Below are 18,540 nucleotides of genomic sequence, written 5' to 3'. Positions count from 1 at the left end.
GCTCCAGGGGAATGACATAACAAAAAATCGTGCTATATAAACAAAAGCGTAGAGGGAGGCCTGTGAAGTAGGCTAATACATATCCACGGAGAGCTTTATTGAAAAGCGTGGTTAACCGTGTCAAAACAGAAATACTACTCAGGCTGCAGCCCTTCTCCCTCTGGAGCAGACATCTCCAAATGAGCAGCTCCGATCCTTTGGGCAAGGTGCGTGGCACGGGACTTTGTCGTTACCATTCCTCAATGTAAGTAAGTCCTCCCACTCTGGCCTGCTGTCTCCTGCGCTGCTTTCTGGGCTTTGAATTGATTGTTTGCCATCGCTTTCTTTATGAAAGCTTTTTAAAACAGATTTCTCCCACTGAGAGTTGCTTGGGTTTCCTTTTAGTGTATGCGTACTATTTTTGTCTCTAAGTTCCCAGACCAGATTCAGCTAAGTAGTTATTTTATTAAGTACGATGATGCACATGCTCAAAATGAGATCAGTCTCCCTCCCTTTCTGTATATATACATGTGTCTATAATGTATATACACTTCTCATATATATGAATATAAGTTGAGCAACTTATGTATGGAGAATCATTACAATGTCAACTGTAAAATCTGAGATGATTCTGTACAGGTTTTGCAAAGCAGTAGCTCAATGGGAGTTGGTAATTTTGGGAGATACTGGTTCAAAGAGTTTAAGGACATACTCAAGTGGTCTAAACTCCAGCAGATACTGAGGCTGGAAACCAGGCCATTTGAAAAATAGCCATTAGAAACCTCAGCCTAGCTGCATCAAAAAGCAGTGGTTCTGTTATACCTATGTGGATAAGCACTTTCATAAAGTACTCAGTGTTGGTGCTTGGGGTTTATTTGCTTCCTCTGTGTCTAATATTTATTCAGGAGGGTCACAGTACCTTTATGTGATGAATCTGGGAAATAATTGAATTTAAATCTCAGAAGAAAGTGCAAACACCGGTGGGCATCTATCAAGTTTGAGCACTAAGGTCAAAGCATTTCATGTCATTGTTTAGAAACATACTGGGGTTTTTGATTTCTCTAGAAAAATAGTAAATCGGGAAGGCTTGTTAACAGAGTGTATGAGCAGGTACAAATGCAATGGAATTTCAACTTGACTTTTTAGTCTAGAATTCGTATTTGTGATATGCTATGGCTGGGAGATCCCAACAAACTCTGGCTGTCCATGCTACAGCATGAAGCGTGAGAGAGTGGTGATCAGTCTGTCATAGGTCTGTCTCATTAAGCCAACATACTCTATTTGGTTAACTCCGTCAGTGCTTTCATGTAATTAATATATTTTGGGAGTCTGCTTGCAGTCTTTGATTGATGATTGTGTTCCCTTGCACAGATAAAGGTGGAACCAGTTGTTCCGGCTCCATCACCGGTTATTCCTCGGCTGACATTAAGAGTGGGTGCAGGCCAAGACAAGATGTAAGTACAAATAAATTCATCTGCAAGGTGTATACTTACCACAGTTCATCCTCTGTCACTTGGGGTAGCTCTTATTTTTAGTGGGAGACACTTAAAAATTAGTGGCAAATGATATTCATACAGCTGTGACATCTTTTGACCATCCCAATGAAAAATCAAGCAGAACGCTTACCAACAGAAACTTTTTTGGGACATTTTGCCCTTTTTCTTCTACTCTCCAAGTGGGACCCATCATCTTCCATCCATCCTACTGTGTTTCCCACTCCGTGCCTTTCTAGGGCCCGGATTACAAGACTCCATCTAGACATGTATGATGCCTCCAGTGACATTTAGTGAGGTTTCCGTAATGGATGGTTATCCCTAGCGTAACCTACAGCTAAGTTTCATAACGCTTTTCAGCTAACAGTTGTTTCATGCTTTAAAGCATAACAGTTGAAATTCCTTTATACACGTCTGTTTTATTATAACTGTTGATGATTATTCATAAGTGTACCTAACGCATTTCAAATGTTGGTTCATTAGCTCCCTAATTATTGGGTGCTGTTGTACAAATAATAGTTACTTTGTACGGTATGAGTGTAAATAGGATGATCCCTGCCCTGAGATCGTACAACATAACCAGGTGGCTGGAGAGGCTGGGGAAACCATGCGTCACTGGGCTTTTTAGGCTGGTCCTGTGTTGCATGTGAAGGGTTTCTTTTAATCACGTTTTTCATGATTTTATGGCACAGAGCACACTTTCATGTCTGATGGTAAACATGAGCACCAAACAGATTTTTCCTTTCCATTCATCCCATTAAATATCGCTACTGTAGTTGTTTCTCTTTTATAGCCATTCTGAACTAAATCTCCCAATCACTAATTTTTCTGCTTTGTAAGTTAAATGGCACCTTTGATGATTATTCTGTTTTTCTATACTGTCCTACTCCTCCTCAGTAGGTAACTGTGAGTTTTACTGTTTTGAAGTTGCTACAGGACTTCAATCGTTTCTTTTTCCTGCTCTTCAACCATTTCTGCTTTCTTCCTTTCACAATATTTGAGTGTGATCTAAAACTTCTGTGCCTCAGATTGCTGTACGAAAGCTCCAGCTTTCTCAGAACAGTTGTCTGTCTTGCTGTGCATGATTTTGATGTGCATGGCTGGACAGACTGTCCCTTTAAAGCCCACAAAACCATTTTCCTCCTTGAGGATCTGTGGATACTTTTAAACTTCTCTTTTTCAAGGACTATACAAGTGTTTATATGGGAAAAATTAATTCATATTTTCAAGGCAGACCTTCTAAATTAAAGTTCTGAAGCCAAATTTTAGCACCAAAGAGTTGACTTTGCTTCCCATCTTATCTCACCCCACTCTTTCTCATACCCACGCACATTTTGAGAAGGGACTTCAGACTCCATCTGCTTGCTACAAATCATATGGGTACATCATCGTCAGTCCTGCCAGCCCATAGCGGGTCAGAGATGCTGACATCTTGGTTTATGTCCTTTTGGGAAACTCACTTCTATTCCAGTTTCCTTTGTGCATCTTTAGTGGCACCTTGACCACCATCTGAGGACCTCAGGTGTTGTGATCCTTAGCCCGGCAGAGCCTAGAGTTTAAACCCCGACTCCAGGATGGGAGTTACACAAAGCTGACTTAGCTCAAAGTTTCTAGACAAATTAGGGGAGAATTAAACACCAGGGCCAAGATCTTCAGGGGCAAGGGGGTCCTGGAGGCAGCCAGTAGGAAATGCTAAAAAGCGGTTGTGCTCCAGCTCTCTGCAGCATCTGTACTGGGCCTGAGAGGGGAACTTCATCTTCTCTATGTGACACTCGTCCTTGACATTGCTTTAGGCTGTGTAAGCAAACGAGGTTTGAGTCATTAGCGTTCCATCTCTATTTGCTTACTGGTTTCTCTTTTCTACCTTAAATACCTCCTCACTGCCCACCATATTGGCACCATAAAGTTGTCACATTGTAATGGCTGTGTCACCCAGTTGCACCTTCTGACTGGTGGCAAACAAGAACTTACGGAGGTTTGTAATAGCTTTTAGGATTTGTTGTAGTATTCCAAGGCAAAATCCAGGAAGAAATTTGCCATTACACAAGTAAATAGAGTATGCGCTGTGTGGCTCTGGGAACTGTTGTGTTGCGTGTCGATCTGGTGTCTAATGCAGCAGAGCTCCCAGTAGAGCTGTCCTGCTCTAAATGATCCATTTGCTTTCATCCTCAACAATGAATATTCAGCCTGAACTCAGAGTGTATTTTAATTTTCATGTGTTGTGATCATTATGAAAAGGACTGGCGTGGCTCTGAGGCAAAGCGTTACATAGCTGTGTGCGTGGCTTGGACCTCTGAAGTAATACCAGAAGTCTCTGTGACCTCTATTGAAAGTTATTAGTTGAAAAGACCATAGTAGGATCATGAACCTTTTAGGTAGCTTGTAACAGGCAGAAACAAAAGCTTTTATGACGTGTTATGTTAAGGGAAAGTTAAACTTTTGTTTCATCTGTGTTGGTAATGAAGTTCTGAATATCTGGTGATTATCATATGGAAACGTTGTGTTTCAGTTAGCACGTTTCTGGAGTTTACTAGCACGGGATTGTTTGAAGATACCATGAATCGCTATGGAAAGGTATGAGAAAAGTTTTTGGGGATTCATAGAATTTGATGAGTAAAAACTAAATGGACTAATGAGTTATTTCAATGTCCTCTGTTAGAGAGAAGAGCTGTTTGGAGGCTTTTGGAGGTACTTAAAGTACCTGTTCAACTAGAGGTTTGTTGGTCTTGGGGCAACTTCATATAAAACATGGTCTTTAATGGAAGTACTTACAGATCTTGACGAGGCCAGGAAGTCTTTCATGTGTCTGAAGAAAAAGTGTCAGGTTGATGGTGCTTGAAATGGAGATTCACATCACCCCATAAACACAGCACAACGACAGCAACACAAGTTTACTCGAATAATGCAGCAGTGGTAAGGAAAATGCCTGTGCAGTGTAGCAAACAGTTTATTCTCTATCATTTTGCTTCTTGGCTCCTCTGCTTGGACCATCATACAAAGCAGTGATGGTAGTGGCAGAGAAGTCTCCTCCTTTCTTGTTTCTGTGAATACGAGTACGTATTGCTCCTAGATTCAAAGTGATCTCTGCATTCAAGCTTGTCTGGTGTGCAAATATTCTTACAACACACAAGAGCGTTCAAAAGAGACGGCTATTAATAACATTAGGTTAATAGACATGAAAATGTGCTGTTGCTGAAGGATGGAGAAACCAGTATTGGAAAAACTGTTCTACTTTAGGGTTTTTTGCAAGTGTTTTAACTGCACAGTAAAACAAGAAGAAAGTAGATTATAATCAAAGCATTTCCATCTTAGTTGTAAACAATTACAGCAATACTTGCATGGATGCCACATTAGAAGAAATTTACTGGATTCCATTCTAATGCAATTAGAGCTAATTTTGTTCTTTAAATGAATAAAAGGTCAGCTAGTAAATCTAGTTTATCTCAAGTCCAGGCTTCAATAAATTGTTTTATTTAATTTGTTGTAAAAGATCTTATCCTTAATGGGCCTAGCTCTTATTAGTTTGCTTGGGTTCTAAAATATTTATGACCACCTTTTTAGATATGATTTGAATGATATGTTGGAAGGGTTTTTCACTGTATTTTTTTTTCCACTCCAGTGTTATCAAGGTAGATGGCTAACTGAGTTAGTATAGGAAGGAACTAGAGATGCTATCTTGTTTTAAAAAAACGAAACAAAATAAAAACCCACAGCTAGTATAGACTTTTAAATCAGCTGCAAACGATGAGCAGAATTTAATACTTTTATTAAATTGCATCATGGTTTCTTTTTGTCTAGTTATTTTTCCTAAGCACAATCATTTTTCATACACAGAAGTTTTTTAAAACCATATCTGTTGATGAGGTGTTGACATTCCAGCTACTACCACAGTTGACATAAACTTCAGCAAAAGTATGTGCTGTAATTTTTAATACTTCAGATAAATCTATTCTACATTTAAATACAGTTTTTAAGAAAAAACACGTGGCTTCTGACACTAATGCCGACCACAAAGCAGAGTGCCACTCGCTGGTGCTGTTTCAGTGCTTCTGTGACTTAGAAGCAGGCTATATATTTTTTGTGAAATCGTCTCCAAATTTACCTTAAAATATCGTGCTTTTGCTCCAGACTCGTGCTGCATTCTATCATAACTCTGCCATCAGCAGGGAACCTGGAAACCAGACATGAGAAGGGAAGACAAGCATTTTAACAGTGTTTAATGTGTAAACCTGACCTGCCACTCTAATGAAGTTGCCCCTTGTCTTACATATTTTTAAAGTGAGTGGATATGTGACTTTCTCCAAAAACAAATCACACACATGCTCAGATATGTGTGGATGTGCATTTATAAAAAAACGTATCTTAAATAACCTGTGGATTGTAAAATAAAATCCTAAAAGGATTAAGGGATAGAAGAAGTTTTGTTATCCAGATATTTAATTGACTCCACTAAAGCTTTTTATCGCTTGGTAGGATATTATCAGTCCAAGGCCTTACTTATGTTCGTTTGGAGGCTCACCAGACTGCATGATAACGCCGTGACAAAAGCCACCCGCATAGCTAACTGACATTCTTTGTAGGGAATCTCAAAGCCAAGTGGCATACCTATAGACCAAATTATTTTGTGACCAGTAGATGTGACCTCTCTGTGTAATATTTGTGACCCAGAGCATACTTTTGGGACAAGAGGACAGCAGAACCGGTCCTGTTGCTTTCTGTTCTATTACACTGAGTTTCTGTAATTGCCCATCTAAGAACTTCTATCACAATAAGGTGCTCATAGTACATATTCTTATAAGTTGGCAAAATAGCATGTGTCTGAAAAAGTGGAAGCTTGAAAGGAAATGTAGCTTGAGAAAATCTCCACACTGAAGCTATAACCCTACCTGAAACACAGGTGGACTGTTGGAGTTTATTTTTGATAAATGTACATGGTTTGGGTCATCACTGCTACTTGCTCAAGAATTTGTTATTTTAAGTGCAACCGCAGTTGGGCAACAGAATTGCAGTAAAACAGTTCTTTAGTCATACTTCTTGAAATTCTGTAAAACTTATTATCTAACCTGCAGCATGCAGAGTACCACCAAGTTCATTATAGGGTAATGTTCTCCAAAACCAAATGCCTAAATGATGGATCTTCTATCTGCAACAAGCTTAATTTATGTAACAGTTGAGCTGCAAACTCTCCAGAGGTTGAATTTTCTTGTACACACGCACATACACAATCAGACTTTAAAAAGGTAATGGCACCAAGGGAGGAGCTAAGAAGGTATTAGCAAATCCATCGATATGCTTTTTATTGACCTGGTTGAAGACAAGAAATTAGGCAAGGACTGTGTTCGTGTTCCCCTAAGCTCACTGGGGATCTGTAGTTGCTGCTGTAAGATGAATATGTATTTTTTAAAACTGCTCATACTCACTGGGAGTTGTTAAAAAAAAGCTAGATGTCTAAGACAGGATTTTGCTATTAGCTTCAATTAAACTAGAATTCTGCTTTATGTCGTTTCCAAGAATGCATCTCACTTTTACGGTATCATCTTTGGTGGATATTCAGGATCTTTCGTTTTTAATAGGGCTATTCTCGTACGGATAAATCAGACCGTGTGAAGAATCATTTGAACTTTGGGTGCTATTTAGTGGAGAGCTACTCAGACTTTGATAATTTAGATTTCTGGCTTCATAGTGTTTGCCCACAACAGCTGAATAATGGGGTTCATTAACCTCCCTGTGTAGGCATATCCAAATTGTTTGCCTCTAGCCTTGGCTCCCTACGTGTGGCTGGGGAGGAAAGGATTGGCTTTTTATTGACTTGTCAAGCCATAGGTTTGCATTACCAGCCAAGTAGCTCATGACCCATTCCATTTATTTCACTGTTTTGTGGTGGGGAAACAGGTAAAGGAATCCTGCTGGAAGCCCCTCCTTCCGCACGTTTTTATGAATAAGAGCAGTGTTTGGAGCAGTTAAGGCACCGTGACCAAATCCTCCGAAAGACGTAATGCAAGCAGCATGGGGCTATTGTGGGACACAGCTGTGGGCGGTGTTGGTTACCCTGCGAGACGTTGCTTATTCAACAGAAAGCTCTGGAGGAGAACTTATTGTGGAATTAAATAGGAGGGAAAAAGTGATACTTCAGGGAGAAAAATGTAGAAGGGTAAACCACTGTTTGGGAAACCTAAACAATAGAGTCCGGGCAGTGAAAGTCTGTTTATTGCAGGACTAATGGGTATCCCAGTTATTTTACAGTGTAGCACTTAGCAGAGAAAGACCATGTTAACTGTCCGTTAACAGAATTAATGCTCCGGGTGTCAATCCAACTTTGGCTGTGAGACAGAAAAGAGCGTGTGATGGTGGAATCATTTTTGATATGATCAATAGACCACCTAAGTGAGGAGGCAGAGTAGTGAAAAATGATCTTGCTCCTCTCCGAGGCTGCAGAGGTGTGCTTAAGGAATTCCAGTGATCTTTACAGCTTTCATAAGCCTTTGTGTGTGTTTGTGTGTGTGTATACATACCCGCATTTTTCTGTTCTGTAGTCTTTTGAATTATAAGAGCTGGAGGACTGATTTTCAATGCTTTTTTAAATGCTGAATGTATTTTAATGAAGATATTGTTTCGGGTATGATTCATATCCCTTTCCCGATTGTTCTTTTTCAGTGTAACATATTGGCCCCGATCCTGCAGTAAAATCCCCATGTGTGGTCTTGTATCCATCCAAAAGTCTCGTTCACTTCAGTGGAGGTTCCCCAGCCTCTCCCTTGCTGCAGGACTGCAGCTTTGACATGAAAAAAAAGTGAAGAATACTATATCCCTTTTACCAAAACAAGTAAATGATCATTTTTGTTTATATCTCTAGAGGTGATTTAGAAGAGTTTTTTTCTTCCTTGAGTGTGAGCTATTTCCAACTTCAGATGTAGTCCTTAGCTTTTTTCTTCTCTTTTTTTTTTTTTTTAATTACTGAAGCCACCCCAACTAATTATTCATCCTGTTTATGGTAGGTGGTAGGCTGTGGCAAATTATTTTCATTTTGCTGCTGGCCACATTGGGTGATGACTCCAAAAGTGAATCCATAAAAAGGCTTGAGTCATTAGAAAACAAAACAACTTACTGTGAGATTCTTTGATTTTGCTGCTTATTGCTCAAGAGTAAAAAAATTGTATACTGTATACCGCAAATAAAAAAAAAAAAAAAGAAAAATACTTCAGGCAGGTTTAGACATGGAAGTGAATTGCCTGTGTAAATGGGCATGAGCAGCTGTCCTTATAAAGCGCAACAGAAACGGATCAAATATATGTGAAAGATTAGAAAGGCAGATGGGTATTTGTTTAAAAAATAAACTTTGCCTCCGTAGAAGATGACTGCAAGAGAAAGGTACTGATTTGTTCTTGTCTTTGACAGAGGTGCTCCTTTTTATTCACTCTTTTATTGACGTTTTTAAACAAAAGTGAGGAAACTGTATAGACCCAGGGATTCATGTTGTAGTCCTGGGAACTGGACGTGGACAAGAGGGCCGCAGAGAAGTAGCCATCCATAGACACAAAGGAAAAAGATGGTCCTACCTGAATTTAGTAAAATTGTTCTGGGAGCAATCGGTCTGTTGCTGTACAGAGCTTCCAAGTTCAGGACAGAGCGGCTCACTTGGTTCTTTCAAAAACATTTCTCAGTAACAAGCTGGAAATTACAGTTTTACAGGTTTCTAAACTCATGCTAGTGTAATTTTCTGGTAGTTAATAAAATTCATTTTCTACACTCGTTCCCATTAAAGGGGGTAGATGTAGGATTGGTTTATGGGCAAGCTTCTAGATCATGCATCCCATAACATTCCCCAAAACAAATGACATTAAAGGGCAGTTTGCAAGGAACACGTAAGAGAAAGTTTGCAAAGAGCTCGTTGGCATAAACATGTTTTACCAGCTTCTGGTTTTGCTGTTGAGAGCTCAGCAGAAGGGGATAATGCCAGGTGGTTTTCACATCGAAGCTCTGAGCAGCTTGTTATTGATGATAAGAGAGAAAAGAAGATGAAAGATAGCAAGACGCCACGCTACCAGCTCAGTTTTGTTTTGTCAGACTGGCGATGAACCATCCGGAGATGTAAGTCAGAATGGTGAGAAAGAATGGGAGGGAGATTTAGGAGTCATCGGCAGAAAGGTGTTTGTGGTTGTTGGGAGAAATACCCTGCTTTAACAGATACGGAGGGTGGAGGCCAAGGGCAGAACTCTGTTTCACTTAAAGTAATGGAAAAATAAACAGTAGAAAACCTGTAATTCAATTTCAAGAGTGCAAATGTCCATAAACCAAAGGAGTTAGCTAGAAATGTCAGCTGGACTGCAGACCTAATGGATTTAAAAGTGGTGTTTTCTGCCTGTGGGAAGGGGGCACTTGAGGCAAAATGGCTACAGAGTGAATTGTGCGAATAACTCCTTCCAAAAGAACGCTGGGAATAAGCGTCGTACCTCTAGGAGCAAAGGACTGTTAGCAAAGAAGTTACATCTTCAAGGTGAAAGATTGTGGAGGTGAAGTCAGGCTTGGCAGAAGTCAAACTGCATTAAATGTTGTGAAGGATATTGAGCAAATAGGAAAAGAAGGAAAGAAGGAGAACCATGGAAATTAAGACAGGGAGAAGGTGAAGGATAATATAGGTATGAGCCAGGAACATACGAGTACTTTCCTTCTGATCCTATGTTCATCCTCTCCTTTACTGAGGACGAGGACAAGACAGGTAACAGCAGTAGGTTGACAGCGGTGGAAATGGCCATAATGAAAAGGGAAGCAAAATATAGGGACCTTCACACATGAAATCAAGGAGTGGGATAATCTTTCTCCCACGTTCTAGAAGAACTGGGTCATGAATTTGCAGACTCAGTGACAAGTAATTTTTAATACATTTCTTTTTATTTTAAAATGCAATGTTTGTTAAATCTATTTTTAATCAGTAATAGAAAAAACAGAAGTGCTGAAGAAGGGGAGAAAGGAAAAGTAATCTAGACACCTGGTGACAGCAGTACACATAGTTATAAAACAGATTTTGGAGGAAGGGCTGATTAAAGGCTTGGAAGTAATGGAATAAAACACAAAAGGGAAGTGAGCCATACCAGCAGGCTTGATATCAATCTTTGATAAAGCAACTGATTTTCTAGGTTAACCCGGTCCAGGTGGCAGGCCCTGCGAGAGATGGGGCTGGCAGCGGCTGATTTTTTGCCCTGCATCTCGGGTATCTGTTTCCATCACCAATGCTGAGAGCAGCTGCCTCCACCTCCCACTGCTGAGTGATTTCTGCTGGATTGGGGAAGCCATCGCTGGGGGCAGGATCAAATCGCTTCCCCTCCAAGGGAAAGTCTCAGCTGCGGTGGAGAAGAGCTGGGACACTCAGACGTGCACAGCTGGAATAAAGTTGACATCTGTCCTACCATTGGGGGAAGAGATGCTCTCTTCTGGATGAATAAAAGACGGCAAATCCGAACTGGATTTCAGGAAAACGTTTAATACTCTCACACAGAACATTCATAGTGAGGCTGGCAAAGACGGGATTAGCAGAGGAACTGCTCAGTAGTAAGGAACTGGCTCAAAGGAAGATAGCAACTGAGAGTTGTAAGAGAGCTTATCTAACCAGAGAGGAGGGTACTAGTGAGCGTGCTCAAGGATGTGTTTCAGGACTGGTTTGATTTAATAATTTCATTTAAAATTTTGTCACAGAAGGAGGTAGAACACTGATGGTTTCTGTTGGCAGTAAGGTTGAAGGACCATGTCAGTACAAACGAGGATCTGATCATTGTCTGGAAAGAACTGGATCCACTGGAATAGAAGGGAAAAAATGGTATTTAATTCAATAAATGAAAAATTGCAGTTAAGGCTTTGCATTTGAAGTGTACCAATGGAAACTTTAGCCAGAAGTAACGAGCTGATCAGTAGGTGTATCGCTACGGTCGGTGCATTAAGTGGGCGACGGATCGTTAGTTGGTCACAGAATGACAGACTTGCCAACATGATACAAGTGTGACCGTAGGATGCGTTACAAGAGGTAATTTTAGCAGAGAGAGTGGAAGCGTCCTGGCCATCATATGAGAACCTGTTGATCCTTCATCTGAGAAGTTATATTCTGTTCTTGAAGGCAGCTTGTATTCAGGAAGGATGAATTGGGAAGGGCAGGTGCAGAGGAGGGCTGGGAGCAGGGTTAGGGGGAGCACAGGAGAGTCTGTGTTATGATGGGAGAGGAGAGCAACTTTGTGTGTTTAGTCTAGCATGTGAAGAGGGGATATGATTGCTGGCTACAAATACATCAGGCAAGTAAACATTTCGGAGGGAGAAGGCTATTTAAGCTAAAGAACAATGTTGGCACAAAAACAAATGGGAATTATTTGGCTATGAATGTAGGCTGGAAATTAGAAGAGGTTGCTGTGCCACCACAGCAGTGAGATCCTGCAACAGGGTAATGGTGGGGACTAAAAGATTAACTGGTTTTAAGATGAAGCTCAATAAACTTGTGAATGGGATTAAGTGACATGATGTCTGCGAAATCACTAGACTCATTTGCCCAGGAAGGGATGTTTGTGGGATTTTGCCATAGTGATGAAATGGAGAATGGGCTGTTGAGCTCCATGTGCACCACTGAAGGTCAACACGCTTACGTGGAAGTTGTTCCATTTGAATGAGACCGGGCAGTGTCCACAAAAATGGATGATCTCTTGGAATAAGTGTTCAAAGTTCATTTTCCTTGAGAGAGAAGAATATCACACTGCAGGCAATTTATGACATGAAAATATTTATATTTTTTTAATTTCAAGTTTAAGTACTGAAGTCTTTTCATTTGCAAAATTGCTAGGGGCTCCGCTGGAGGTTTGATACATTTTGGCACTCTGCAAACGCACGAGTTGGTCATAGCGTGTATTTGTGGAGCTTGTATTTGCCAATATGACTTGTTTGCACAGAATAAAATATTCAGCAGGGCATAAGAGATAAAAACTAAATTTCCCTTTCTAAAAGTAATATGGGAATTAGCCTACATTACAGAGCTTAAATTACACTGATTCTCCTCCAGGGTTGGAATAAAGTTTTCAAAATCACCTCTAATCTGTGAAGAATCTAAACCATATGGAAATCTTCCTAATTCCCCTGGGTGTTTTTGACACTCTTACCCATAGGTTTTAGAGTATTTCATTTTTTTCTGGTGCAACAATCTCAGTTCCAGGTGTGAGATTTTTCAGTAATAAAATAGTTACATCACTTAACTTTCTAGCGTCGAGGAACTTACATCAATAAGGGAATATCAGTACTAATAGATAATAATATCACTCGTAGTAATCCGAGTTGTATTAGTTTTAATTATGTCAGTGCAGTTGATGGTGTCATTTTCCTACGTACAAAGACCCCTTTAGCTCCTGCTCCTTGCTGAAAAATGGGACATGGGTTCAGAAATTAGGACTTTCCAAATGCTGTTTTTCCTTTGGGCAGAGAAACAGCTTCTATGGAGCTCTGCCTCTGAGAAACGAAGATTGCTGTGATTTTTCACTAGACCTTCCGAAGTACTGATACAGCATTTTTTTGGAGCTCATCACCCGTAGCAATCATTCAGCCCTGTGGCTCATATCCTATTTTTGAAAAGCCATTTCCTTTTGGTGCACATGTCTTTTCCCTGTGTTTATATGAAGCAGTCAATGGGGCTTTCAGCCGTAAGGATCAGAATGAAATCAAATAAATTACTTCCAAAGATAGGAAACCATTTCACACCTTGGAGCCTCATTTTGCTTCAGATGTAGCATGTTACAGCTCATGCCAGTTAGAGCCGATTATAAACCAACTGAACTGTCACAACGCTTAAAATCTTGGTAGAATTTGCACTTTGCCTGCAAGCCGACAATTTGTTTTCATCCTGTTTGGGTTTGGATCTGTAGCTGTGAACAGGGTGATTGCCCCAGAATAATGATGAAAATGGGTTTTCATTCGCTCTACCATTATGAAGAGGTGTATCAATACATGCATTCAGTTATAAATGCACACGGTTCTGTAAGAAATACAGTTCCTGCTAGTATTTAAAAAGAAATCCAAAGTGAATTTACATTGGGCACAACCAGATACACAATGTTTACATTAATTCTATTTTTTTTTTTTAAAGGGAGTGGTAACCTTTAGTGATGATTTACGGAGGGTCTTATTACCACGTCTATTCCAAGGGTTTTCTCACACCCCTTCATTCTGGAGGAACTATTTTGATTCAAAAGCAACTTTAATTGACTTTTTATCTTTCAGCGTAGAACATGTTTGTGATATATTGTCAGGCAAGCAGCCTGCAGAGAAGTGTAATTCTTGTCTCAGGCCCCTGAGTGTGTTGATGGTGGTTGATGTTCATTTGTGTTTGATTACCTCAAAAAATATTAATCCATCCTCAGTTTTAGAGTTTTTGAATTGGGGTGGGGAAAGAGGTGAAATTATGTCTTATTTAGTATTGTACTTGCAGACTTTTCATATACAAGTGCTGATTTTGGAAGCATGTGAAAAACGCATTTGGGAAAGAAGATAACAATACATGTATGGTGATGTCCAAATGTAGAGTTTAAATCCTAGCAGGGACCTAGGTACTAGGAGGATCGAAGCTTTGCTGTAGTGAGTACCGCCTACTTGCAGCGTGCTCTGTGCCTCACTTTTGCTGTCTATAAAATAGAGCTCATAAATCTTGCCATCATTTACATAGTGTTTTGATATCAGGTTTCTCTCCAAGTCTGAAGTAACATTAATTATTAGTCATGGGACTGCTATTTCCCTTTGATTTCTCCCCACCTCCGTATTGCCATGTACGCAGCCCCTTCTTCAGGACGGAGGACAGGCTAAACCACCCTCGCTGAGATTACTCCATCACCTCTAATGGTGTAGCACAAAGCCATTCATTTCTCCACTCTGGAGTCTAAAGTCTCTGGACTTCATTAGCTCAAGGGAGTGGTAGGCCCAAGCATGCTCCGAAATGCCGATCTCCTGTTTTGATAACTGAGCTCTAAAATCAAGATAAACAAGCTGCCCTATATACCGAACATGTCCTAATTGCACACTTCAAGCAAACCAGCCAATCGACGAGTGTGTCGCCCGCTAATGAATATTTGTAGTTTTGGAAGATTTCATATGTGATGTTCCTTGCAGCTTCTGCAGTTATTAGCAGCCTGGCTTCGAAGACCCTGTTCAGGAGGAGAACCTGGCTTTATCTAGACCAAGAAGCTGTGTAATTTAATTTCATATGTTAGCTGGGCATGGTCACTCTTATTCAAATTATATTAGCTAATACTTCTTTAAAACTGTTTACACTGTGTGCAAAGTTGTGTTTAAAATCCTATTAGCTAATACATTTCCTAGTCTAGACTCAGGGAGGGTTGACTCCCTGAAGAACTCATAGCAGGACTTTGTTTACTTGGAGGGGGTAGAAGAGGGAGGCGGGGAATGAAGGGGTAATGATGTTTGAAACCATCCAAATGCCTTGTGCTGTGCCAAATATTTTGCTGTCTGTCCCTCTCCTCGCTTTTATTATTGCCAAGATTTTTTTTATAGAGAGGTGGCTTTCAAGTCGTGGGGGTAACTTTGGAAACCACGGGAGTATTGCCACCAACCACAGTCTTGGGTGTTCAGCGTTGGGAGCCAGGGCTCTCCGTGAGAGCAGTGGAAGGAGGAAGGCACAGAATAAGCATCTGAGTCGGGGTGGCCAGTCTGGCAGGAGCCCCAGGGAGCCACGCACTAAGACCTTCATTGAACCAGAAACACATCATGGGCATTCAAGAGCCAAAGAGAAAACTTTCTTGGTGGGGGATAACAGCGGCTTCTCAGATGTACCCCACTAACAGGAGAGAGAGGCTGTATTTGATGTGTAGATTGCTCCCAGGATGGCCTGATAATAGGACTTCCTTCCTTTTGCAAGTCCCAGACCATCTAAGTTATGAGTCTTGCACTTTGACTCACAGTTTAGCACCTTACTGACACATATAAAGAGCCTGAGCTCCCAGATTAGGTACCTGAAACAATCACTAGGACATCAAGTGGTGTGACTGCCTTCAGTGTTGCTTGTGGAAAATCATCTAACGCCGTTGAGATTCTGCTCCGCTCTAAGGTTCTAAACTTCCTTAGTTTTGGTTTTCTTCCCCTAGTTGCTCATGGTAGGTCTCGAAGGTAGGTGTGATGCTACAGTTGGCAGGTTAGGCAGGAACACCAAACCCATTGCTCTGTTTCCTTTTACTAAGTGTGTTTTTACTATAACTTGCCGTAGTTCTGATTTAGTAGTGCAAGTGGCATATCTTGGGAGAAAACCACTGTTATCTCAGCCAAGCATTAAATACTGTATGATTCCAAGCCTTTCTCAAATGATGGCTTGGATTATTGACTTGAAATGCAGACCATGTTTCCGATCGTAGTGATACTGCCTTTTGAATATCGTAAGAGAGCTGCAGTAAACTCTAAAGTTGAATGTAAAATTCCCATTGATGGTGGAGCTGGACTTTCCTGGTTCTCAGGAGTTGTTGCGATTTGATTTTCGTCATGGTTTTCCTACTGATGTCTCTGTTTTTTGCATTCTTAAGATATCCTCCTCTCTGGAATGTCTAACCTTTCTTTAAATCGCCTTCTTCCTACAGTCCCATCACAAATCAATTCCACTCCCACAGTTACCATTCAAATATAAATAAGTTAGTTAAATGATTTACCAAAATGTGGTAAAACAAATAGACCTATCCTGTGTTTTGTTTGAGGGTTTTTTTTGTTTTGTTTTCTAAAACATCCTTTTCCTTCTCTTTATGTTTCTAACCTAGAGCCTTATAGTAAGGGCTTTTTCTGTCTTGTCCGTTAAATTGCATGCACATCAGTAGCACTGTGTATCAACATTCATTAATAAACGTTGGGTCCTCTATGTATCCCCCTTCCTGGGCAAGATGATTCTATACTGTGTATTTACTAGAGCTACATCCTGTCTACTTCAGCTACTCGAGTAAGTAGCAATATTTTAACTGCTGAGTATATAGTGTGCGTCATTTATTTGTCCTGACTAGATCCACTGCTGATTTCATAAACATTTGGGGAAAGAAATACCAAACTAGCAAATATTTGGAGAACCCCCTAATGTAGGATCTTAAGAGGACAATGTAGTCTCTCAGCTTGAAGATTAAAAACAGTGCTGTTCACAGCTGATTAACTTTCATTTCTAATCATAGAATCATAAAATGGTTTGGGTTGGAAGGAAGCTTAAAAATCATCTAGTTCCAACCGCCCTGCCATGGGCAGGGACACCTTCCTCTAGACCAGGTTGCTCAAAGCCCCATCCAACGTGGCCTTGAACACTTCCAGGGATGGGGCATCCACAGCTTCTCTGGGCAACCTGTGCCAGTGCCTCACCACCCTCAGAGTGAAGAGTATTTCCCCCAAATTGAGCTAATGTAATAAAACTTAACAAAACAAGGTTTAGTGAAGCCACAGAGAATATTTATATGACAGCGAACTATAGAGTGGCTCAGGCTGTCCTGGCGTTCACTTTGTAATGCTTCTGTGCTTTATCCTGTCCAATGGATGGGTGTAGCAATGACAACCGTCCTTGTGTTGGGTTGAAACAGCCTCTTTGATGACTCAAAGGTGATGTGAATTATCTGCACTGTTTTCTTTATATTTATTCGTGATCGATCGTTGCTTTCTTTCCCATCAACTAATGATTCTCATTTTTGGTCCTACAGAGTCATCAGCAAAGTGGTGCCAGCTCCAGAGGCCAAACCTTCTACTCCTGTGAGCCGGCCCAAAACACCTCCACCCGTGCCATCACCAGTACCAGCTCCTGTTCATGTCACCCCTCCTCCAGCTCCAGCTCCTCCTCCTCCACAGGCTACCGTCTCACCAGTCCTGATCCCGCCGCCCTCTCCAGCCGTCTCGGCAGCAGGAGGCTCCAAAGCTCCGGTTAGGAGCGTGGTGACCGAGACCGTCAGTACTTACGTGGTAGGTAACGCATACTGCCGTGCTTTGTCCCAGTGCCACCGACACTCATCTCTTGAATTGTTGAGCTCCTGGGTGACTCATCGTCTCAAACGGATGGTACCTGGGCTTGTGATGTTGCTCTATCAAGCTACTCTTTATCTGGCCCTTGCTTCCATGCATGTGTTTTGAGGGGTTAATAACGTAATTAAAACACTACTACGTGGACTGAATTTGTCCTGTGTTCCCAGTTCAATGTTTAAGTTTCTTCTAACAAGCCCAGTTATATCCCACTTGGTATTTTCTGCTAACTGAGCTAGAGCATTTATTTTTGGAGGTGGTGATTTTTTTATAGATGCTTTTATAACTGCTGAATTGAAACCTCAAATGTCAAACTCGCCATAGATTTTGCTGTCAGTCAGGTGAAGTACAAAACCTTCATACAGCATCAAGAATTTGACTTAGCCCTCATTTGAAATGTGGAGAGTCCACTAATCTCTTTTCTGGTTTCCTCAGCATACAGAAATTGCAAATGTTTGTACATCTCAGAAAGTCTGTAGATAGTTCATTAGTCTACAGTTGATTAGTCTGTTTGACATATGCGCTGAACTTGGCCTCTCTCTGGTAGCATTAAGACGTCTTCGTTCCTTTAGAAAAGTCTCCCATCCAATGGTATGTAGGAGCTACATTCTCTAAAAGAACATGGACATGCCCCTGGGCAGGACTAGGATTGCTGTGCTACTGAAAATTTCTGCTTTAGATGCAATGTAAAATGGAAGTCCTGACCGTTTCTGGTCATTGGAGAGCAGCAGATACCATTAACAACGGTAGCAGTGTTGTTATCCTCCCTGTTCTGGCTAAGTTCCAGCTTGGTTGGTGACACCTTGCTTATCTGTAGTGGGTAGCAGTTTAAAAATCTCACCATTTAAAACACCTGAAATTTGTTTTTATGACAGTTTCCTGTGCTTTAATTGCAATGTAGGCATGGGTTTTCTTTTTGTTTTTAATTCCTGTTTTTATAATGATTCCTAGTGTAAATCTACCCTGCTGTTTCTAATGGAAAAGGTGCTCCTCCTGCTAGACTTAAACTGTTGTATCGTGTTACTGGTCTCTGTTTAAAGAGCTGCTACATTTCACTCCCCGAGTTGGTTAC

At 40.8% G+C, this 18,540-nt stretch overlaps 1 protein-coding gene across 11 annotated transcripts in view; it reads left to right on the top strand.

Annotated features, from left to right (window-relative positions):
• TAF3 (TATA-box binding protein associated factor 3) overlaps window positions 1-18,540 on the top strand; it is a 117,264-nt gene that overhangs the window by 93,159 nt on the left and 5,565 nt on the right. For all 11 annotated transcript variants that reach the window (XR_014228075.1, XR_014228076.1, XM_082310827.1 and 8 more), the window contains 2 exons: window positions 1,351-1,433; window positions 17,156-17,411. Coding sequence is in view for 9 of the 11 variants with exons in the window: in XM_082310827.1 (XP_082166953.1) it covers window positions 1,351-1,433; window positions 17,156-17,411 (339 nt within the window). In the remaining 2 variants the exon portion in view is untranslated. The remainder of the gene's footprint in view (window positions 1-1,350; window positions 1,434-17,155; window positions 17,412-18,540) is intronic.

The sequence above is a fragment of the Platalea leucorodia genome, assembly GCF_965183815.1.
Source record: "Platalea leucorodia genome assembly, chromosome: 4".
NCBI lineage: Eukaryota > Metazoa > Chordata > Aves > Pelecaniformes > Threskiornithidae > Platalea > Platalea leucorodia.
Note: the sequence above shows the minus strand (reverse complement) of the source record. Positions and strands in the feature narration are given on the sequence as shown.